The 20,026-nt window shown below is 45.1% G+C and overlaps 1 protein-coding gene across 3 annotated transcripts in view; it reads left to right on the top strand.

The window, feature by feature from the left end:
• Positions 1–20,026, top strand: part of RAB40B (RAB40B, member RAS oncogene family) — a 60,792-nt gene extending 40,766 nt beyond the window's left edge. Inside the window, exons 1-6 of one of the 3 annotated variants that reach the window (XM_073311257.1) lie at positions 3,193–4,278; positions 5,259–5,781; positions 7,950–8,010; positions 10,785–10,862; positions 15,571–15,793; positions 18,900–20,026. In XM_073311257.1, the coding sequence (XP_073167358.1) occupies positions 5,729–5,781; positions 7,950–8,010; positions 10,785–10,862; positions 15,571–15,793; positions 18,900–19,171 (687 nt within the window). In that variant the 5' untranslated portion in view covers positions 3,193–4,278; positions 5,259–5,728 and the 3' untranslated portion in view covers positions 19,172–20,026. Of the gene's footprint in view, positions 1–3,192; positions 4,279–5,258; positions 5,782–7,949; positions 8,011–10,784; positions 10,863–15,570; positions 15,794–18,899 lie in introns of those variants that run through there. The other 2 variants (XM_073311256.1, XM_073311255.1) reach the window with 2 other exon arrangements.

Here is a 20,026-nt window from a genome sequence, read left to right as displayed (position 1 = left end):
ATTTCAGAATTAGCCGAGTTACCTCGAAATAAAACTGGTTCTGTCCACATGACCAAACCAGTTTTTTCGATTTAAAGGGTCTTTACTCCGATTTCTGTACTCCACCTCGGCAAGTGGAGTAGCGCTAAAATCAAGATCGCAGTTCCGGGTTACAGGTACTGTGGACACAATTCGACGATATTGGCCTCTGGGAGCTATCCCAGAATGCTCCCTTGTGACCGCTCTGGACAACACTCTGAACTCTGATGCACTAGCCAGGTAGGCAGTAAAAGCACCAGGAACTTTTGAATTTCCTGTTTGGTCACCATCAGCACAAGTGACCATCAGCACAGTCCACCATCACAGACAACCACGTAGTACCGGATTTGCAGACGAGCTCCCAGTCTGAACGGGAGGTACTGGATCTCATTGCATGTTGGGGAGACAAATCTGTTATGGCAGAACTACTTTCCAAAAAAAGAAATGCAAATATGTATGCTAAAGTCTCTAGGGCCGTGATGGAAAGAGGCTACTCCAGGGACACAGAAAAGTGTCGTACAAAAATCAAGGCGCTCAGGCACGTGTACCAAAAAGCCAGGGAGGCGAACGGGCGCTCTGGGTCACAACCCCATACATGCCACTTCTACCGTGAGCTGCATGCAATTATGGGGGGTGATGACACCACTATCCCACGACTGTCTGTGGACACCTACAAGGGGGGAGTAGCACAGAGCGAGGATGACGAGGAGGAGGACAGTACAAGGCAGCAAGTGGGGAATCTGTTTTCCCCCCTAGCCAGGAACTGTTCTTAACGTTGGAGCCAATAGCCTCCCCCTACTCCCAAAGCATGCTCCCGGACCATGACCCTGGAGAAGACACTTCTGGTGAGTGAGAGCTTGATTGGAGCCGTGCAGGGTGGGGGGAAACCCAGCTGCCCTGGGCTGTTCGCGTTTAGTTTAAAGGGCTCATCCCTCCTCAGAGCCTCATCGGAGCCCCGTGGTGTGGGGGGAGGAGGGTGTTGTGTGAAGCGATCATCCCAGAGAACCCGCAGGCTGAATTCTGTTGCCTGGCCGCTGCCTGCAAGCTGAATTCTGTTGCCTGGCTGCATGTGATGGCTTACTCACACCAAAGTGGCAGGCACTTCAGTATAAGAGGCAAAATGAGACCTTGTACAGAAAGAACATGTGCTGTGTACTATGAATTGCCTGTTTCACTGAGAAACAGTGTCCCCTTTGTTCTCTAAAATGTATCTTTTAAAATGCTACCCTCCCTTTTTCTCCTCCTGCAGCAGGCGCAAATGTTTCAATGTGGCCCCTATCTACTCCGTCCCCAGCGCGAACTCGGGATAGCATGTAGTTAGCTCATGTAGTCCTCCCGCACTGATAGGGCCCAGTTGAACACGTGGAGGCAAAGAATTGCAGAGTCGCGTGATGCGTTACATGAATACGAAGAGAAGAGGGACGTGCTCGATGAGAGCAGGCAGGATGCTATGGTCAAGTTTATGGGGGAGCAAACTGACATGCTCCGCTGTATGGTGGATCTAATGTGGGAAAGGCAGCAAGACCACAGACTGCTGCTGCAGCCCCTGAATAACCGCCCTCCCTCCTCTCCAAGTTCCATAGCCTTCTCACCCAGACGCCCAAGAACATGGGGTGGGGGTGGGGAAGCTACAGGGACCAACACAGTCAACCCCAGAGGATTGCACAAGCAGCAGAAAGCTGGCATATCCTAAATTTTGATTTGGTTTCTGGACTTGTCCTTCCCTCCTTCTCCACCCCCCTAACCCAATAGCCTCCCCCCATCTAGCTTCTGATTTCTCTCAATGTTTTGTGCAACAAATAATAAAGAATGGTTTTTAAACAATTGTGACTTTATTTCCTTTCATATATATATAGGGGGTGGGTAACTTTAAGAGAAACAAATACAACTCTCACACCGTACCCTACCCAGTCATGAAACTGGTTTTCAAAGCTTCTCTGATGCGCACCACTTCCTGCTGTGCTCTTCTAACTGCACTGGTGTCTGGCTGCGCGTATTCAGCGGCCAGGTGATTTGCATCAACTTCCCACCCCGCCATAAATGTCTCCCCCTTACTCTCACAGATATCGTGGAGCACACAACAAGCAGCAATTACAATTGGAATACTGGTTGTGCTGAGATGTAACCGAGTCAGTAAACTGCGCCAGCGCGCTTTCAAACGTCCAAATGCACATTCTACCACCATTCTGCACTTGCTCAGCCTATAGTTGAACTACTCCTTACTACTGTCCAGGGTGCCTGTGTATGGCTTCATAAGCCATAGCATTAAGGGGTAGGCTGGGTCCCCAAGGATAACTATAGGCATTTCAACATCCCCAACAGTAATTTTCTGGTCTGGGAAGTAAGTTCCTTCCTGCAGCTGTTCAAACAGACCAGAGTTCCTGAAGATGTAAGCGTCATGTACCTTTCCCGGCCATCCCACGTTGATGTTGGTGAAACGTCCCTTGTGATCCACCAGTGCTTGCAGCACCATGGAAAAGTACCCCTTTCAGTTTATTTACTGGCCGCCCCGGTGTTCCGGGGCCAAGATAGGGATAATGTGTGAGGTATTTACAATGGTCAAAACTGTAGTGGAGATCTGATCGGGCTCCATGGCTATGGTTCCTGCATGGGTAATCCTGGGAAAAGGGTGCAAAACGTAGGAGATTAGAGTGGCAGGGGAAGCTATGCTGTTTGGTTCATGGTAGCTGAACAAAGGCTGAAAATGGTTGTCTTCTGTGGCTTTCAGGGAGGTGGGAACCCAGGACAGACAACATGGAGAAGCTCGGAAGCATGGCAATAGCAGGAGAGCAGAGTTGGCGACAGAAGCTGTGCTGCTTGGTTCATGGTAGCTGAGCAGAGTTGAGCTGGAGAGGTGGATTCATAGTAGCAGGAGAGCAGCGGTGCACCAACTGCTGAAAGCAGTATGGCGTCTGCATGCCAAAAAAGCACGAAACAATTGTCTGCCATAGCTTTCTGACGACACACACCCAGAAACACCCATGAGAATGTTTTTGCCCCATCATGCACTGGGAGCTTAACCCAGAATTCCAATTGGTGGCAGGGACTGCGGGAACTGTGGGATAGCTACCCACAGTGCACCTCTCCGACATTCAATGCTAGCCTTGGTATCGTGGACACAATCCACTAAATTCACGCGCTTTAGTGGGGACACAGAAGACCGAATGTATAAAATAGCTTCTGAAAATTCGAATAGAATAATTTTGAAATAATTTCGTACTGTAGACGTAACCTTAGTTGCTCTCTGCCGCACTTCCCCATCTGTGAAGTGGGGATAATAATGCTTTCCGACCTCATGAGGTGTTGGGAGGATAAATAAACAAAAGATTCTAAGGTGCTCAGACACTACAGTAATGCGGAGAGGGAGGTAATATAAGTACCCTGGTCTACACTATGAGTTTATGTCAGATTTAGCAGGTTACATCGAATTAACCCTGCACCCATCCACAAAACGAAGCCATTTTTTCGACATAAAGGGCTCTTAAAACCGATTTCTGTACTCCTCCCTAACGAGGGGATTAGCGCTGAAATCGACATCGCCGTTTCAAATTAGGGTTGGTGTGGGCGCAATTCGAAGGTGTTGGCCTCCGGGAGCTATCCCACAGTGCACCATTGTGACTGCTCTGGACAGCACTCTGAACTTGGATGCACTGGCCACGCCAGGTGTACAGGAAAAGCCCCGGGAACTTTTGAATCTCATTTCCCGTTTGGCCAGGCAAGCTCATGAGCACAGGTGACCATGCAGTCCCAGAATCGAAAAAGAGCTCCAGCAGGGACCGAGCGGGAGGTACTGGATCTGATCGCTGTATGGGGAGAGGAATCCGTGCTATCAGAACTACATTCCAAAAGACGAAACGTCAAAACATTTCAAAAAATCTCCGAGACCATGAGGGACAGAGGCTACAGCAGGGACGCAACACAGTGCCACTTAAGGAGCTCAGACAAGCGTACCAGAAAACCAAAGAATCAAACGGACGCTCCAGGACAGAGCCCCAGACATGCTGCTTCTACCCTGAGCTGCATGCAATTCTGGGAGGGTGGGGGGGGGGGGCACCACCACTATCCCACCCCTGTCCGTGGACTCCGATGATGGGGTACTCTCCGCTATGCCAGAGGATTTTGCAGACGGGGAAGATGATGATGAGGAGGACGAGCTTGAGGAGAGCACACAGCACACCGTTCTCCCCAACAGCCAGGATCTTTTTATCATCCTGACTGAAATACCCTCCCAACCCAACGAAGCCGGAGAAGGGACCTCTGGTGAGTGTACCTTTTAAAATATAATACATGTTATAAAAGGAAGCGTTTTTGAATGATTAAGTTCCCCTGAGGACTTGGGATGCATTCGTGGCCACTACAGCTACTGGAAAAGTCTGTTAACATGTCTGGGGATGGAGCGGAAATCCTCCAGGGACATCTCCATGAAGCTCTCCTGGAGGTACTCTAAAAGCCTTTGTAGAAGGTTTCTGGGTAGAGCAGCCTTATTCCGTCCCCCAGGGTAGGACACTTTACCACACTATGCTAGTAGCAAGTAATCTGGTGGTACTGCATGACAAAGCCTGGCAGCGTGTGGTCCCAGTGTTTGCTGGCATTCATCCGTTCTTTATCTCTCTGTGTTATCCTCAGGAGAGTGATATTGTTCATGGTAACCTGGTTGAAATAGGGGAATTTAATTAAGGGGACATTCAGAGGTGGCCGCTCCTACTGGGCTGTTTGCTTGGGGCTGAAAAGAAATCCTCCCCGCAGTTAGCCACGCAGTGGGGGTGGGAGAGGGCGGGCATTGGCACTGAGCTGTTTGCATTTGACTAGCAGGGATCTTTCCTGATACCAACCACGTGGTGGGGGGTAAAGGGGTAAAGCGATCATGCCAGAGAATTGTATGAGGGGGGTTAGTTTGGTTTCTGCTGCCGCATGTTAACAGGAAAACCACAGCACTAAATGGCCAACTCAACGTGCTTTGCTTGGTATGGGAGAGGAGGGTGCTGCTGATATGAAGGTTGCAGAAGCCGAAAGACTATGGCTTACCATGGCCACCTGCAAGCCGAATTCTGTTTCCCGGCCCTGCGTGTGTGATCTCTAACACCAAAGCTGCAGGCACTCAATATAAGATGCAAAATGCGACCTTGTACCAAAATCACATGTGCTATGTAATGTGAATAGTGTTGTTCACCCTGAAAGACTATAGCCATTGTTCTGTAAAATGTATCTTTTTAAATACTTCACTCCCTTTTTTCCTCCAGCAGCTGCAAATGTTTCAAGCCTCCCTCCTCCGTCCCAAAGGCTATCTCAGATAAGGCGGCGAAAAAAACGCACGCGTGATGAAATGTTCTCTGAGCTCATGCAGTAGTCCTGCACTGACAGAGCTCAGCAGAGTGTGTGGAGGGACACAATAGCAGAGTACAGGAAAGTGGTCAATGAACATGAGGAGAGGTGGCGGCAGGAAGATCGGAGGAGGCATGAAGAAATGCTGGGGCTACTGCAGGATCAAACGGACATGCTCCAGCATCTGGTGGAGGTTCATGAATGGCAGCAGGATCACAGACTGCCGCTGCAACCCCTGTTTAACGCCCTCTCTCTTCCCCAAGTTCCATAGCCTCCTCACCCAGACGCCCAAGAACGTGGGGCGGGCGGGAGAGGTTCCGGGCACCCAACCACTCCACCCCAATGGACAGCCCAAGAAACAGAAGGCTGTCATTCAAGAAGTTTTAAAATGGACTTTTCCTTCCCTCCTCCCCTCCTCCCACACCCCACCCAGGCTACCTTGTGAGTTATCTCCCTATTTTTATAATCAATTAATAAAGAATACATGTTTTGTAAACGACAGTGACTTTATTCCCTTTGCAAGCAAGCTGTGATTGAAGGCGGGAGGGCGGTTGGCTCACATGGAATTTAGAGGCAACCAAGGGGGCGGGTTTTCATCAAGGAGAAACAAACAGAAGTGTCACACAGTACCCTGGCCAGTCATGAAACTGGTTTTCAAAGATTCTCTGATGTGCAGCACGCCCTGCTGTCTGGCTGCGCGTATTCAGCGGCCAGGCGATTTACATCAACTTCCCACCCCTCCATAAACGTCTCCCCCTTACTCTCACAGAGATTGTGGAGCACACAGCAAGCAGCAATAACAATGGGAATATTGGTTTCGCTGAGGTCTGAGCGAGTCAGTAAACTGCGCCAGCGACCCTTTAAACGTCCAAATGCACATTCTACCACCATTCTGCATTTGCTTAGCCTATAGTTGAACAGCTCCTTGCTACTGTCCAGGGTGACTGTGTACGGCTTCATGAACCAGGGCATTAAGGGGTAGGCTGGGTCCCCAAGGATAATTATAGGCATTTCAATATCCCCAACAGTTATTTTCTGGTCTGGGAAGTAAATCCCTTCCTGCAGCCGTTTAAACAGACCAGAGTTCCTGAAGAAGTGAGCATCATGAACCTTTCCCGACCATCCCACGTTGATGTTGGTGAAATGTCCCTTGTGATCCACCAGTGCTTGCAGCACCATTGAAAAGTATCCCTTGCGGTTTATGTACTGGCTGCCCTGGTGGTCCGGTCCCAAGATAGGGATATGGGTTCCGTCTTTGGCCCCCCCACAGTTAGGGAATCCCATTGCAGCAAAGCCATCTAGTATGACCTGCACATTTCCCAGAGTCACTACCTTTGATAGCAGCAGCTCAATGATTGTGTTGGCTATTTGTGTCACAGCAACCCCCACAGTAGATTTGCCCTCTCCAAATTGATTACCGACTGATTGGCTTTGCAAGCTCCCAGAGAGCTATTGCCACTCACTTGTGAACTGTGAAGGCTGCTCTCATCTTGGTATTCTTGTGCTTCAGGGCAGGGGAAAGCAAGTCACAAAGTTCCATGAAAATGCCCTTATGCATGTGAAAGTTTCAGAGCCCCTGGGAATCATCCCAGAACTGCAACACTATGCGGTCACACCAGTCTGTGCTTGTTTCCCGGGCCCAGAATCGGCGTTCCACGGCGTGAGCCTGCCCCAGTAACACCATGATCTCCCAATTTCTGGGGACCGTGGTTTTAGATAAATCTGTGTTCATGTCCTCATGACCACGCTGCCGTCGCCTCCTCACCTGGTTTGTCGGGTGCTGGTTCTGCATAAACTGCATGATAATGCACCAGGTGTTTACCATGGTTATAACTGCTGCAGTGAGCTGAACGGGCTCCATGCTTGCTGTGCTATGGCGTCTGCTCGGGCAATCCAGGGAAAAGGGTGCGAAATGATTGTCTGCTGTTGCTTTCACGGAGGGAGGGAGGGTTGACTGACGACATTTACTCATAACCACCCGTGACAGATTTTTGGCCCCATCAGGCATTGGGAGTTCAGCCCAGAATTCCAGTGGCAGTGGGGACTGCGGGAACTGTAGGATAGCCACCCACAGTTCCCTGCTCAGAACGTCAACGCTTGCCACGGTACTGTGGATGCACACCACCGAATTAATGTGCTTAGTGTGGACGCATGCACTCGACTTTATATGATGTGTTCCCAAAAATTCTGTAAAATCGGAGTACTTTCATAGTGTAGACATGGCCTAACACAGAATGGATGTAATGGAGTTGGGCTTTGGCCCTCCCACCCAGGGCAGTGGAGATCAGGCAGGCTCAGGCTTCAGGCCCCCCGTCCTAGGGTTGTGTAGTAATTTTTGATATCAGAAGAGGGTCATGGTGCCATGAAGATTGAGAACCCCTGTTTTAGAGCAAGGGGTAGAACACTAACACAGAAAGCAAGTTAGTGTGTAAATAACTGCAGAGTGCTGAAAAGCTCTTATGTGTATTGGTGACTGCTACTGCTTAACAGATGGGAAGAGATTGATGGTGTCCAGTTAGTATGAGCTGGTGTGTGTATAAATTGCTAATATTTAACTCTTAACGTAAGAAGTTGCCCTGCTTCTCTTAATAAAAACTTATTTTGTTTAGGGATACATCAGGACAAGGGAGATTCTGCACCATATTTCGTTCCTATTCAAGAGGTGCTCAGGTAAGCTCAAAGCTGTCTTCATTGTAATGTATAATTGCTGGTGGATGGATGGATGAATAAGTGTAGAGCTGGTAAAGACATATCACAAGAGTAGTGAACCTTATTACACTGGCTCTTAGAGTTCACTGTATAAAGTAAATTAGCACACAGATACTGTAATATTCCTGAATACAACACAGTGTTTTCTGGGGGGAAAGAAATGAGAGCAATCTCAGGAAAGGGACAGTATCTTTTACTTTCTTATTAAATAAATGAAGAACAAGACTAAACTTAGGAAATGATAGTGTAATACACTGACTTGATGCATAATCTTATGTCTTACTCCTCCCAGGAAGCCCCGGTGACTACAACAGTCTGTTATTGCCCAAAGCTAAAGTAACTTTCCCTTTAGCTCAAGCATTAGGGCAGGGATTCTCAAACTGGGGGGTCAGTACCCTTCCGGGGGCTGCGAGGTTATTACATGGAGGGTCGTGAGCTGTCAGCATCCACCCCAAACCTGGCTTTGCCACCAGCATTTGTAATGGTGTTAAATATATTAAAAAGTGTTTTTAATTATTTGGGGGGGTCGCACTTAGAGGCTTACTATGTGAAAGGGGTCACCAGTACAAAAGTTTGAGAATCACTGCACTAGGGACTTGTACTTCTAGACCGTATTTCAGCAGTCCGTCCCTATTCGGTAAAGCATGTGCTTAAAGTTAACCACATGCTTAAGTGCTTTGTTGAATAGGAATGGATTTAAGCGTGTGCTTAAAAGAGGGGAAATTATAAGAAGATTGTAAATTTGCATAGCATGCAAAACAAGATTAGCTAATGCCAAGAGAGGGGAAACTGATCCCAAAAGGGAAGGTATGACTTGCTGTAGCAGAATGTCATCATATTGCGTAGGATTTTATGCTATAGGAGATAATCAGGTCCTTAGTCTGCTTTAACTTATCTTTGTTTTTTTCCTCAGACTCTCTCTGTTTAGTTTTCAGAGTAGCAGCCGTGTTAGTCTGTATTCGCAAAAAGAAAAGGAGTACTTGTGGCACCTTTAGAGACTAACAAATTTATTTGAGCATAAGCAGATGAAGTGAGCTGTAGCTGTAGCTCACGAAAGCTCTATAGCTCTGAGCTGTCTGTCTGGCCATCCAAAATATTTTATTGCACTACATTGCCCCTCCTACCCCAACTTCAATGCCAGTTTTGATGCACCATTCATCTGCTTCCCCCACAACACTCTCTGTGCTGCCCCATCCATAGAATGCCCTTCCATTTCTGGTCTTCTAATCTGCCACCTTTTCCTCATTTAAATCCCCCAAGGCTCACTCCTTCCACAATAGCCACAAGGCAAATAAATAATAATTATAAATTAAAAAAATACTACTATTGAACCATCATGATTTTTATATGCCTGACCTGAGTCACTGCCTGATCATATTGCTGTAAACACTGGCCTTCCTCCCCACTCCATAGTGTTGATGCAACAAGCCAGGATAATAAAATCTAAACTTGGGCCTGATCCTGCAAGACCCATGCAGATGAGTCCCCATTGACATCAGTGGGACTCCATCTGGATGCAGGGTTCTGCCTGCATGGTTCCCCTGGCAGAATTAAGGGCTTTGATTGTAAGTTCTTTGAGGTTGGAGCTGTATATTTCAGAAGAATGGGAGTTTCTTCTAAAACGCCACCTTTGGCTGCTATAAAATATATATATATATAAATGTGCTGTATAAATAAAGTACTTTTGTAAGTTTCATGCTCATGTTGATGTCCTAGTTCTCATAATTTTGCTGTCTTCATTGAGAAGGAGAGTATCAGGCCTAACAAGATGCCACAATCTGAAGCTACAGTAAGAAAGGGAGGAGCCCTTAAGGAATTATTACATGCCTAATACTGCCCTCTAGCAACCACTACATCTCAACCAAAAGAGGGAGCAGAATGTATGTGCTCTACAGACATATGCAGTCCTACTTATCATTCATTACACCTCTGAATAGAGGCTGCAGTAAAAGCTAGAAGTAATGGGAGTTTTAGTTAAGAAGCAAATGTCCAAGTGGACTTTATATGCTAAACTTTCTCAAATTTTGTGTAACTAGAAGGATAAATAGTTAATGGAATTTAGTCAAGAATTGGGGGAAATTATAAATCCAGTTTATTAGCAAGGACTCCTTGTTGTTTTTGCTGATACAGACTAACATGGCTACCACTTTGAAACTTATTACCACAGACTCAGATGTTTGTGCAGCTACATTATATTTAGTGTTTTTGCATTCTGACACATCAGTTCATTAGCTGCAGGTTGAAAACATGGGGTAGGCTCCTAAAAGTATTGCTGTAAACAGTGATAATGTGCATTGATTACTTCTGCTAGTGAGGTATTTGGATCTCCATAGAATTTGAGGCCCTTAGCTTTTGGACACTATACAGTGTAACTGGAAGCAATATGTCTGTGTTACTTGTGATGTATACATCACCCAAACATGTTCATAATTTGGTTTTATAATTGAATTAACATTGACCACAAACTGATGAATCTGGGTTTGATCCTGCAAGTTGCTAAATGCTTCCCACCCTCCATGCTCCCTTCCATTCCCAGTTCTAGATCGGGACAAAGGTGCTGATTCTGGAAGATGCTGTGAGATTCCACTCTACTCAGGGAGCACGCAGCATCTGGCAGGATTGTAAACCCCATAATCCTGATACAGATAATAGAATGATGATAGAGTGAGGTAGTACTATGTATTATGCATTTTGTATATGTTAAGTGATATTCATGTTAATATTCTTTCACATAGGGGGTGATACTGGTATATGACATTACAAATCGCTGGTCATTTGATGGTATTGATCGATGGATAAAGGAGATAGATGAGGTAAGATGTATCCTAGAACATCACTTATGTATAACAAGATTAGTGATTAAGCATGTGTTTTGCTCGTGGTGTTTTCCAGTTACTGGTTTATACTGTGTAACTGCAGTCAGAATTCATTACAGGAATCCAAGATGACAGACTTGTATTTTTGTTATACTTTTAGACTGTAACAAACAAGTGAACTGCCCACTTATTTAAAAAGATGTCAATTCTAGATGAAGAAAATGGAGATGGAGATCAAGATTCCTAGATTAAGTGATCACTTTTGCCACAGACTTTCTGTGTTACCTAAGCAAATCACTTTACCTCTGTCTCAGTTTCCTCTTATGAAAAAAAATGCTTTCCCATCTCATATGGGGATTATGAGGTTTAAGTCACTATTTATAAAGCCTTAAGCACTGTTATAGTGCATTTAATCCAAAGATCTCAAAAGACTATCTTGGATTTTTGAATGCAAGTGACTACTTCTCTGATACATGCAAACTGTCTTAAATTAAAAGCAGTTTACTTGTATAATGTGAAAATATATATTCTGTAAAAGAGGAAAATGGACCTAAAAGGTCCCGCACATGTGATGTGGGATTTTGATACTGTAATAATAATACTATTTGTCAACACTCCTAGTTCATAGAGTTACATATTCTAAATCCAGAGGGGATCCCTTTGATCATCTCATTTGACCTCCTGCATGACACAGGTCATAGAACTTCTCTGAATTAATTCCTGTTTGAACTAGAGCATTTTTTTTAGAAAAATAGCTAATCTGACATATCTGAGCCATGACGTGCTGTCTGTGTATGCAAGGCATGCATTGCATGTCCCAGGACATGGTGTGCCCAAGGGATGCCTCTGTCGGGCACCCAAGTGTGCATGGAGGACACCATGTTGAACAAGATTGTATCCTCCGCACATCATAACCTTGTGTGCACCTTTTGTGCGAGGTCACGCCACATGGAGGGTCGTAGAATCACAGAAGATAAGGGTTGGAAGAGACCTCAGGAGGTCATCTAGTCCAACCCCCTGCTCAAAGCAAGACCAACCCCAACTAAATCATCCCAGCCAGAGCTTTGTCAAGCCTGACCTTGAAAACCGCTAAGGATGGAGATTCCACCACTTCCCTAGGTAACCCATTCCAGTGCTTCACCACTCTCACAGTGAAATAGTTTTTCCTAATATCCAACCTAGACCTCCCCCACTGCAACTTGAGACCATTGCATCTTGTTCTGTCACCTGCCACCACTGAGAACAGCCTAGCTCCATTCTCTTTGGAAATGCCCCCCCTTCAGGTAGTTGAAGGCTGCTATCAAATCCCCCCTCACACGTCTTTTCTGCAGACTAAATACGCCCAGTTCCCCCAGCCTCTCCTCGTAAATCATGTGTCCCAGCCCTCTAATCATTTTTGTTGCCCTCCGCTGGACTCTCTCCAGTTTGTCCACATCCTTTCTGTAGTGGGGGCCCAAAACTGGATGCAATACTCCAGTTGTGGCCTCACCAGTGCCGAATAGAGGAAATGCCATTTTCCATGCAAGTGTAGAATTGCATGCCTGACTAAAAATGTCACAGCATTCCACTAATCTGAGCTATCTTTAAGATAGCTAGCTTGAATACTGAGAGTAGTGAAACTGTGGCAGCACAGGTTTCAGTGAAGGCCAGCCACCCCAGAGTCCCAGGTGGGCTTGAAGAAGCTTCATGGCTATTGGAACATGAGCTAGCTAGATTAAAACTAGCTTGGGTATGCCTACATGTGCTGCAATCATACACCCTCTCTGCAATGTCGATATACCCCCAAAAGAGATCATTCTGTCCTGAATTTAGCCATGAAGATACAGTACTTATGTTTTTTAAAGAAGCAGCTTAACAATGAACATTTATAATGTTTGTTCTCTGTAATAAACTGAATGAGGAAGCTTTGAGAAAAGACGGGTTTCAAGGATGGGACAAAATAACTACCGCCCCATTTCCCAAGAACTAAGCATAGTCCCTTCATTTCTCCTCCCAACCCAGTCTCTTATAGATATGAGTGTGACAGGTTCAGTCTCAGAGATCCCCTTGGGACTGTCACTTGATGTGCTGAAATTACCTCAGAGCCCATTTTCCATGCCAGCTTGCAACTCCAGAACCATGCCTTGTTGAACCAGACATGCTAGCTGGCTGCAACACAGACCCAAGGTCTGGGCCACGCCCCCAGAGCTGCAGACGTTAACTAAAAATAGCTCATCAGGTTACCTGTTTCCAGCACCCAGACACCCAGCTCCCAGTGGGATCCAAACCCCAAATGTATACAGAATAAAACGGATTAATTTATACAGGGTAAATTTGTAAATTGTGCGCCCTCTATATCTCTGCTAGAGAGAGATGCACAGCTGTTTGCTCCCCCAGGTATTAAACCCAGAGTAAGTGATTATTAATAAACAAAAGTGATTTTATTAAGTATAAAAAGTAGGATTTAAGTGGTTTCAAGTAATAACAGCCAGAACAAAGTTAGGCTATGTCTACACTTGCCGTTTAAAGTGCAAAATGTCCCTTTTTTGCACTAAAACCATGGGAGCATCTACACTTGTTAATGACTTTTTGCGGTGAAACTTCTGAGTTTCACCGCAAAAAGAAAACCACCTTCACGGGAGACATACAGCTCTTACTGCTGTTCTTTTTGTGGTGTTGTGAAAGTGAAGACACATTCTACCAGCGTAAACACCTTTTGGCCTCCGAAGGATATCCCACAATTCCAAAAGTGACCACTCTAGCCAGCATCTCCGCTGCTGTGATGCCAGGTAAACGGACATCTGCTCCTCCCGCTGTAAGCCCCGGGATATTTAAAAGTCCCTGTCCTTTTGCTTGTAGCTTATGGTGGGGAAAGCAGCCAGACAGCAGGGGTTTTTTAAAAAAATGCCATGAAATAAACAAGGAAGTAATGGGGCTTCTGGGACATGAAGCAGGGCAGCACAGGGCACTGAGCAGGGACCCAGAATGCCTTCCGCTCAGCCCCCCCTTCCCACAAGACCTCTGGAGAGCTGTACTGTGGGATAGCTGCCCTACAGCGCTGCTCTCATTGGTGATGGAAGTGCTGCTAGTGTAAAAACTCTGACGCCCAGGGGTGAAAGTGAGCTGGTCCGGGCCGGTACGGCATACTGGTAAGAACCCACACCAGCCCATACGCAGCCCACATTAAAGCCCTGTCGTGGCAGCGCTTTAATCTTCCTGACCCTTTTGCCTCCCCCGTCGGCGGCCCTGCTGGTAGGGTCCGTACTGGCAGGGCCACTGACAGGGGAGGCAAAGGGGCAGGGACGTTAAAGTGCTGCCGCAGCAGTGCTTTAAGGATGGTCCTTTGCCGTGGCAGCGCGTTAGCATTGCTGCGACCCCCCATCGGCGTTAGCATTGCTGCGGCCCCCCTACCAGGAGGGCCACTGATGGGGGCATGGCGGGGGAATGCAGCAACATTAAAGTGCTGCTGCGGCAAAGGACACTGCAGTGCTTTAATGTCCCTGCCCCTTTTGCCTCCTCTCAGCCGCCGACAGGCGGGGGTGGGGCAAAGGGTGCAGCTGCCCCAGGGCCGGCGATTTAAAAGGGCCCGGGGCTCTGGATGCTGCTGCTGCAGTAGGGCCCTTTAAATCGCCACTGGAGCCCTGGGCGGTGCGGGCCAGGCAGCCTGGAAGGGCTGGCTGGGGGATGCTGACCCCCAGCCCCGCCCCTTCCACCTGAGGCACCGGCCCCAGCCCTGTATCAGTAAGTGTCTGGAATTACTTTTGTCCCTGCTGATGCCTGAGGAATTAAGTGAGTACACAAACCGGTGCTTTTCTTTCACCAGTTCCCTATCACCAGTGAAACTTACAGCTCAAAAACTCTGCAAGTGTAGACATACCGTAAGTCACAAAGCAAAATAAAATAAAACACACAAGTCTAAGCCTTATATATTTAGAAACTGATTACAGGTACTATCTCACCCTCAAAGATGTTCTAATAAGCTTCATTCACAGACAAGACTCCTTCCTAGTCTGGGCCCAGTCCTTTCCCCTGGTACAGTCCTTGTTCGTTCCAGCAGACATCTCAGGTGGTAAGCAGGGGTTTTCTCATGACTGGCAGCCTCTTTTGTCCTGCTCCACCCACCCCCTCTTATAGCTTTGGCACAGGCAGGAATCTTGTGGGTGCTTGTCCCCACCCCCAGTACAAGGATTAAGATGGGTTCCAGCATCATGTGACATAATCACATGTCACTGTGAGACCCAGCCTCCATTCTTCCTGGGCTGGCCCACACATACACAGGAAGGTTTGCAAGTAAACAGAGCCATTTACAGGTCATTGATTCTGAAGCACCCTTAATGGCTTCCACTTAATATGGTTACATCAGTAATACAAGTTTATATCTTATTCTCCTAACTCCAGACATAGAAATAATACATGCAAATAGATAGGATGAACACACGCAATAGATTATAAGCTTTGTAATGATACCTTACAAGAGACCATTTGCATAAAGCATATTCCAGTTGCATCATATTCACATTCATAAGCATATTTTCATAAAGCATATGGAGTGCAACGTCACAGTAAGTATGCTTACTTTTCCATCATGTCATACATCCTCTTGCGACTTGACATGCTTCATGAGTACAGCATTGTTTCTGAATCTTTGTGAAAAGCTTACAGTATTTTATTGGAGGATGAGGTGAAGGGTTATAACACTAATCTGTTATTGCTTCTCTTCACTCAGCATGCTCCTGGTGTACCTAAAATCCTGGTTGGAAATCGCCTTCATTTAGCTTTCAAGCGTCAAGTCTCCACTGAACAAGCACAAGCCTATGCCGAGAGACTAGGCATGACTTTTTTTGAAGTTAGCCCACTTTGTAACTTTAACATCACAGAGTCTTTTACTGAGCTGGCAAGGATAGTGTTAATGAGACATGGGATGGACCGGCTCTGGAGGCCAAACAAGGGTAGGCAAAACACAATATGCATTTGTTCATTCTTCTTCATTACTCTTAGAACTGTCAGACTGAACCTCTGAAAGTCTTAAAAGTAATAGTGAAAAGCTGAAAACCTTGAGACATGTACCTTAAATGCTTTATTAATTTATTTTTGTTAAATAAAAATGTAAAGAGACCAGGTTTGCTAACAATGTTATTAGCTGATCTTTCCTTAAATGACACATGCTGACAGTGAAACAAGGTGAATAGAACCTGAAAAAATTTGTGTTTTTGTTTTTACCCTAAATAAGAGGTAAGGATGTGATAAGTGTACAAAATAATGAATAATTTAGGGAAGATTAAATTGAGAGCTTCTGTTCACCCTTTCATAATTCAAGGGAACATTCAATAAACTGAAAGGTGACAGATTCAGTTCTGGTAAAAGGAAATATTTTCCCCAGAGAATGCAAAATTAGCCTGTGAAACCCATTGCCACAGGATATTACTGAGACCAAGGGCTGAGCAAGATTCAAAAAGAGATTATTTAGGAATAATATGAATATGCATAGTTGTTACAGTAATACTTTAAAAAAATGTTTTGGAAGGGATATAAACCCTCATGCTTCAGGGCTTAAGACAGCCTCCGTTTACTGGAGGTAAGGAGGAAACGTTCCTTGGAGACCGCTAATCCCATAGTTACTTAATGGAGGGTTTCTTGCATTTTACTCAGAAGCATTTGGTAGTGGCAGCTGTTGCTGAGACGTTACTGGACTTGAGAGACCCATTAGTTTAATCAAGTATGGTAATTCTGTATTCTCATTACTTCATTATGATGAACTTCTTGTTACAAGCTTTTTTTAAAAGCATCTGAAAATAATTGTGCAGTGACAGCCATCTACTGATTAATTTGGATCTATTAAGTATTTAATTGAGTCACTGGCTTATATGATTCATTTTTAATAGCAATCAGACTGTATAGGTCTGATCCTGCAAGGTGCTGAGCACCCTCTATTTCCATTTGAAGTCAATGGGAATTGAGGATGCTCAGCATCTTGCAGGATCAGACTCTGTCTGAGGATTACTACAGTTTATGCTTTAACAAAGTAATTTTTGGAACAGGTACATTAGTAGATGACTCACCTCAGCTGATTCCAAGAAAAAAAGCATGGAAATGGTTAATGGAAAAACTGGATCATAGAGTACAAATAACTGGTTTTTTTAAATGAAAATAGGCTCAGTTGACCTAATTGTTGGATATCTAAATAGGGTTTTTTTATTGGAATAAAAATTGGATGGGTTTTTTTGGTACAAATTGTAGCAAAATGTAAGTGTTTTTTAAAAGGACTTACTGGCTTTGAAGAAGGTTTATATTTCCCTAACTTAAGTAGGTACCCTACCAAAAACTAGATTAACAAACTGGTGTAGGTTTATTTTGATTTGTGCAGTATTACACTCCTTATTCACTTAAGCAGTAAGACAAGAATATTCCTCACAGCCTTAAAAAAAGGCATCGGACATGCCAAAAATCATACAAGAGCACCAGAGCCTGAATCCCAAATTATCCCAATCTCTGAAGAAAAGCCTGGAGATGTATGAATGGGTTGTAGCGGCAGCCTCATATAATGGCACTTTTTTCTATTCTGTAGAAAATTGTGGAGCAGGGAGTAGAGTTTTTAGGAGTTTGTACTAGATGCTGTCTTTCCTAAGCTTTAAGTCCTAGGCAGGGGTGAAACTAATTTAAAGGACTTACCGGTATGCTGGAGTCCTTAGCAGGGGGCGGAGCCTTGACCAGAAGGGGCATGGTCTCAACCAGAAGAGGCGGAGCCTTTAGAGCTCCGGGCTCTTTAAATTGAGATTTAAAGAGCCCCAGTCTCCGGCTGCGGGCAGCTGGGAGCCCCGGGCCCTTTACATCACCGCCGGAGCTACCAGCTGCAGACGTGGCTGGGGGCTCGGGGGCCATTTAAAGGGCCTGGGGCTCTGGCCACTGCTACTGCCCTGCTGCCAGTGTCCCCGGCGTAGTGGCGGTGGCCAAGGTCTCCCGTGGTGATTTAAAGGCCCCGGGGCTCCCGGCTGCTGCTACTGCAGTGGAGCCCCGGGCCCTTTAAATCGCTGATGGAGCCCCGGGGCTCCCGGCTGCCTCCGCTACCTGGAGGCTCCAGCAGTGCGGCTCTGGAAGCAATTTAAAGGGCCTGGAGCACCAGATGCTGCGGGGAGCCCCAAGCCCTTTAAATGGCCACCTGGGGAAGCCAGTCCGGTACGGCTTACTGGCTCTTTCCAGTACACCGTACCAGCTTACTTTCACCTCTGGTCTCAGGAAGCATTTGAGGGGGGTAGGGGTTGGGGAGTAAAAATATTAATCACTTCCAACATTAATTCTTTCCTTGCCAAATGCCAACAAGTGATTTATCCAAATAAAATGTATTTCCTGGCTCTGAGCAATTAATATGCAGATAATTTAATTTTTTTGAAAAACATAGATTGAAGTTGTCTTTTGCTGGAGTTTGTAGTATAATTTAACCAGTAACATTTACTTATGAGCTTGAATGATTCCCTCCAGTTCTAGATGAAATAAGGGTACCAGAGTGAGAGATTCAAAGCTTCAAAGAATAGTCTTGCTATTCAGATGGGATTCCAGCTGAGTGGAAAGCAGTGCAATGAGAGTTCAGTATGAGTGTTAGGCAGAGTTGGGGTAAAAGTTTTCAAAATCTTTGACATTCAATGAAACTGAAAAGAAAGTAATTTTTGAAAATGGCATTTAAGCTTCTAAGTTACTGAGAAAAGGAATACAGACTAACACGGCTGCTATTCTAAAAGTTACGGAGGTATTTTTGAAAATGGTACTCTTGGTCTATCCAACTTGGGGGAGAGGGGAATAATTTTGCAAGATCTCCACTGAAGCCAATGAAAGTTCCATGTGTGTAGGGCTTGTGAGATGGGGCCTTTATTCTGTAAGGCGGGTTAGTGTTATGGGCAAGTATCTAGTACTGGAGGAAGGGTATAATGAACTGTAAAGAGAGGAAAAATTAGAGGATTGGTTTTAAAAGTACAATGGACACGCATGATACTGTGTGTGCTGCCACCATATGGCTGACAAAAGCATACTATGTATTATAATATGTTTGTTTGTTTTTTAAAGTACTGAATCTGCAAGATCTCTGCTGCCGTGCCATAGTTTCCTGCACCCCTGTGCATCTTGTCGACAAGCTCCCGCTCCCTGTTGCCTTACGAAGCCATCTAAAATCTTTCTCTATGGCCAACGGCCTTAATGCCAGGATGATGCATGGACGCTCCTACTCACTCACTGCCAGCAACAACAACAAAAGGAACAGCCTAAAGAAAGCTAAAATCATCCGTCCCCCACAGAGTCCACCAAAAAATTGTACAAGAAACAGTTGTAAAATTTCCTAAACCTGATGTGGCTGAAAAACAAGGTTGACTTTCCTCACGTGGAGCCTTGAACACAGGGAGTCCTGTTGAATAGCTGAGCATGCTCCGTGTATCACATGACATTGACAAAAATAAGGAAAGACTTATATTACAGTGTGCTCACTATAACAATGCTGCTTTGGAATGAATGATGTGTTCTGTGCAACAGAAGTGGATGTGACACTTTGCTTTTGGACTTTTAGATTGGAATTTTTGTTGTGCACAATGCTCGTGTTTTGAGATGTGTGTTTTTTATAAAGGGAATAATTATCATTTTATTAAGTTGTTAATTACAATAGATCTTGGAAGTGACTTGTGTAATTTACTAGATAAAAATCTGTTTTATCACAAACTTTATTTGCAAATAGGCAAAAATTAGTGTGTCAGTTTGTAGATTCAAGCAGAGATTTTTTTAAATGCAATGTATTGTATACATTGAAACTTTACAAATGGTGAGACATTCTAGTACTATTGAAGTAGTGGATATGATTATTTTTTGTACAACTTCCTTGGTAACCTCAAAGCACTAATTTAACTAAGCTGCAAATGTGTATATAGAATATTATGCACAACATGTTTTTGTCCATTAAGTGTATGAAACAGATTTGATAAAGTTTTTGCTATGTTATTTAATACTTCTGGGGATTAATCTGTGGTTTATATTCTTATTTTTCTGTAAATCTACATTTTTTGTACCAGATGTTCTACAAAGTGTAGTTCTAAGAAGAAAATGCCAAAGACAATAGTTGCAACAACAGTAAGAGGAATGTGACTGAAGAGCTGCTTTATAGGGAAAGAACAATATTATTTAAAAATAAATGTTCCTGGAAAAACAAA

Source organism: Lepidochelys kempii, chromosome 14 (genome assembly GCF_965140265.1).
Source record: "Lepidochelys kempii isolate rLepKem1 chromosome 14, rLepKem1.hap2, whole genome shotgun sequence".
Classification (NCBI taxonomy): domain Eukaryota; kingdom Metazoa; phylum Chordata; order Testudines; family Cheloniidae; genus Lepidochelys; species Lepidochelys kempii.
The sequence above is the reverse complement of the archived record's forward strand: the minus strand, read 5'-3'. Positions and strand labels throughout refer to the sequence as shown.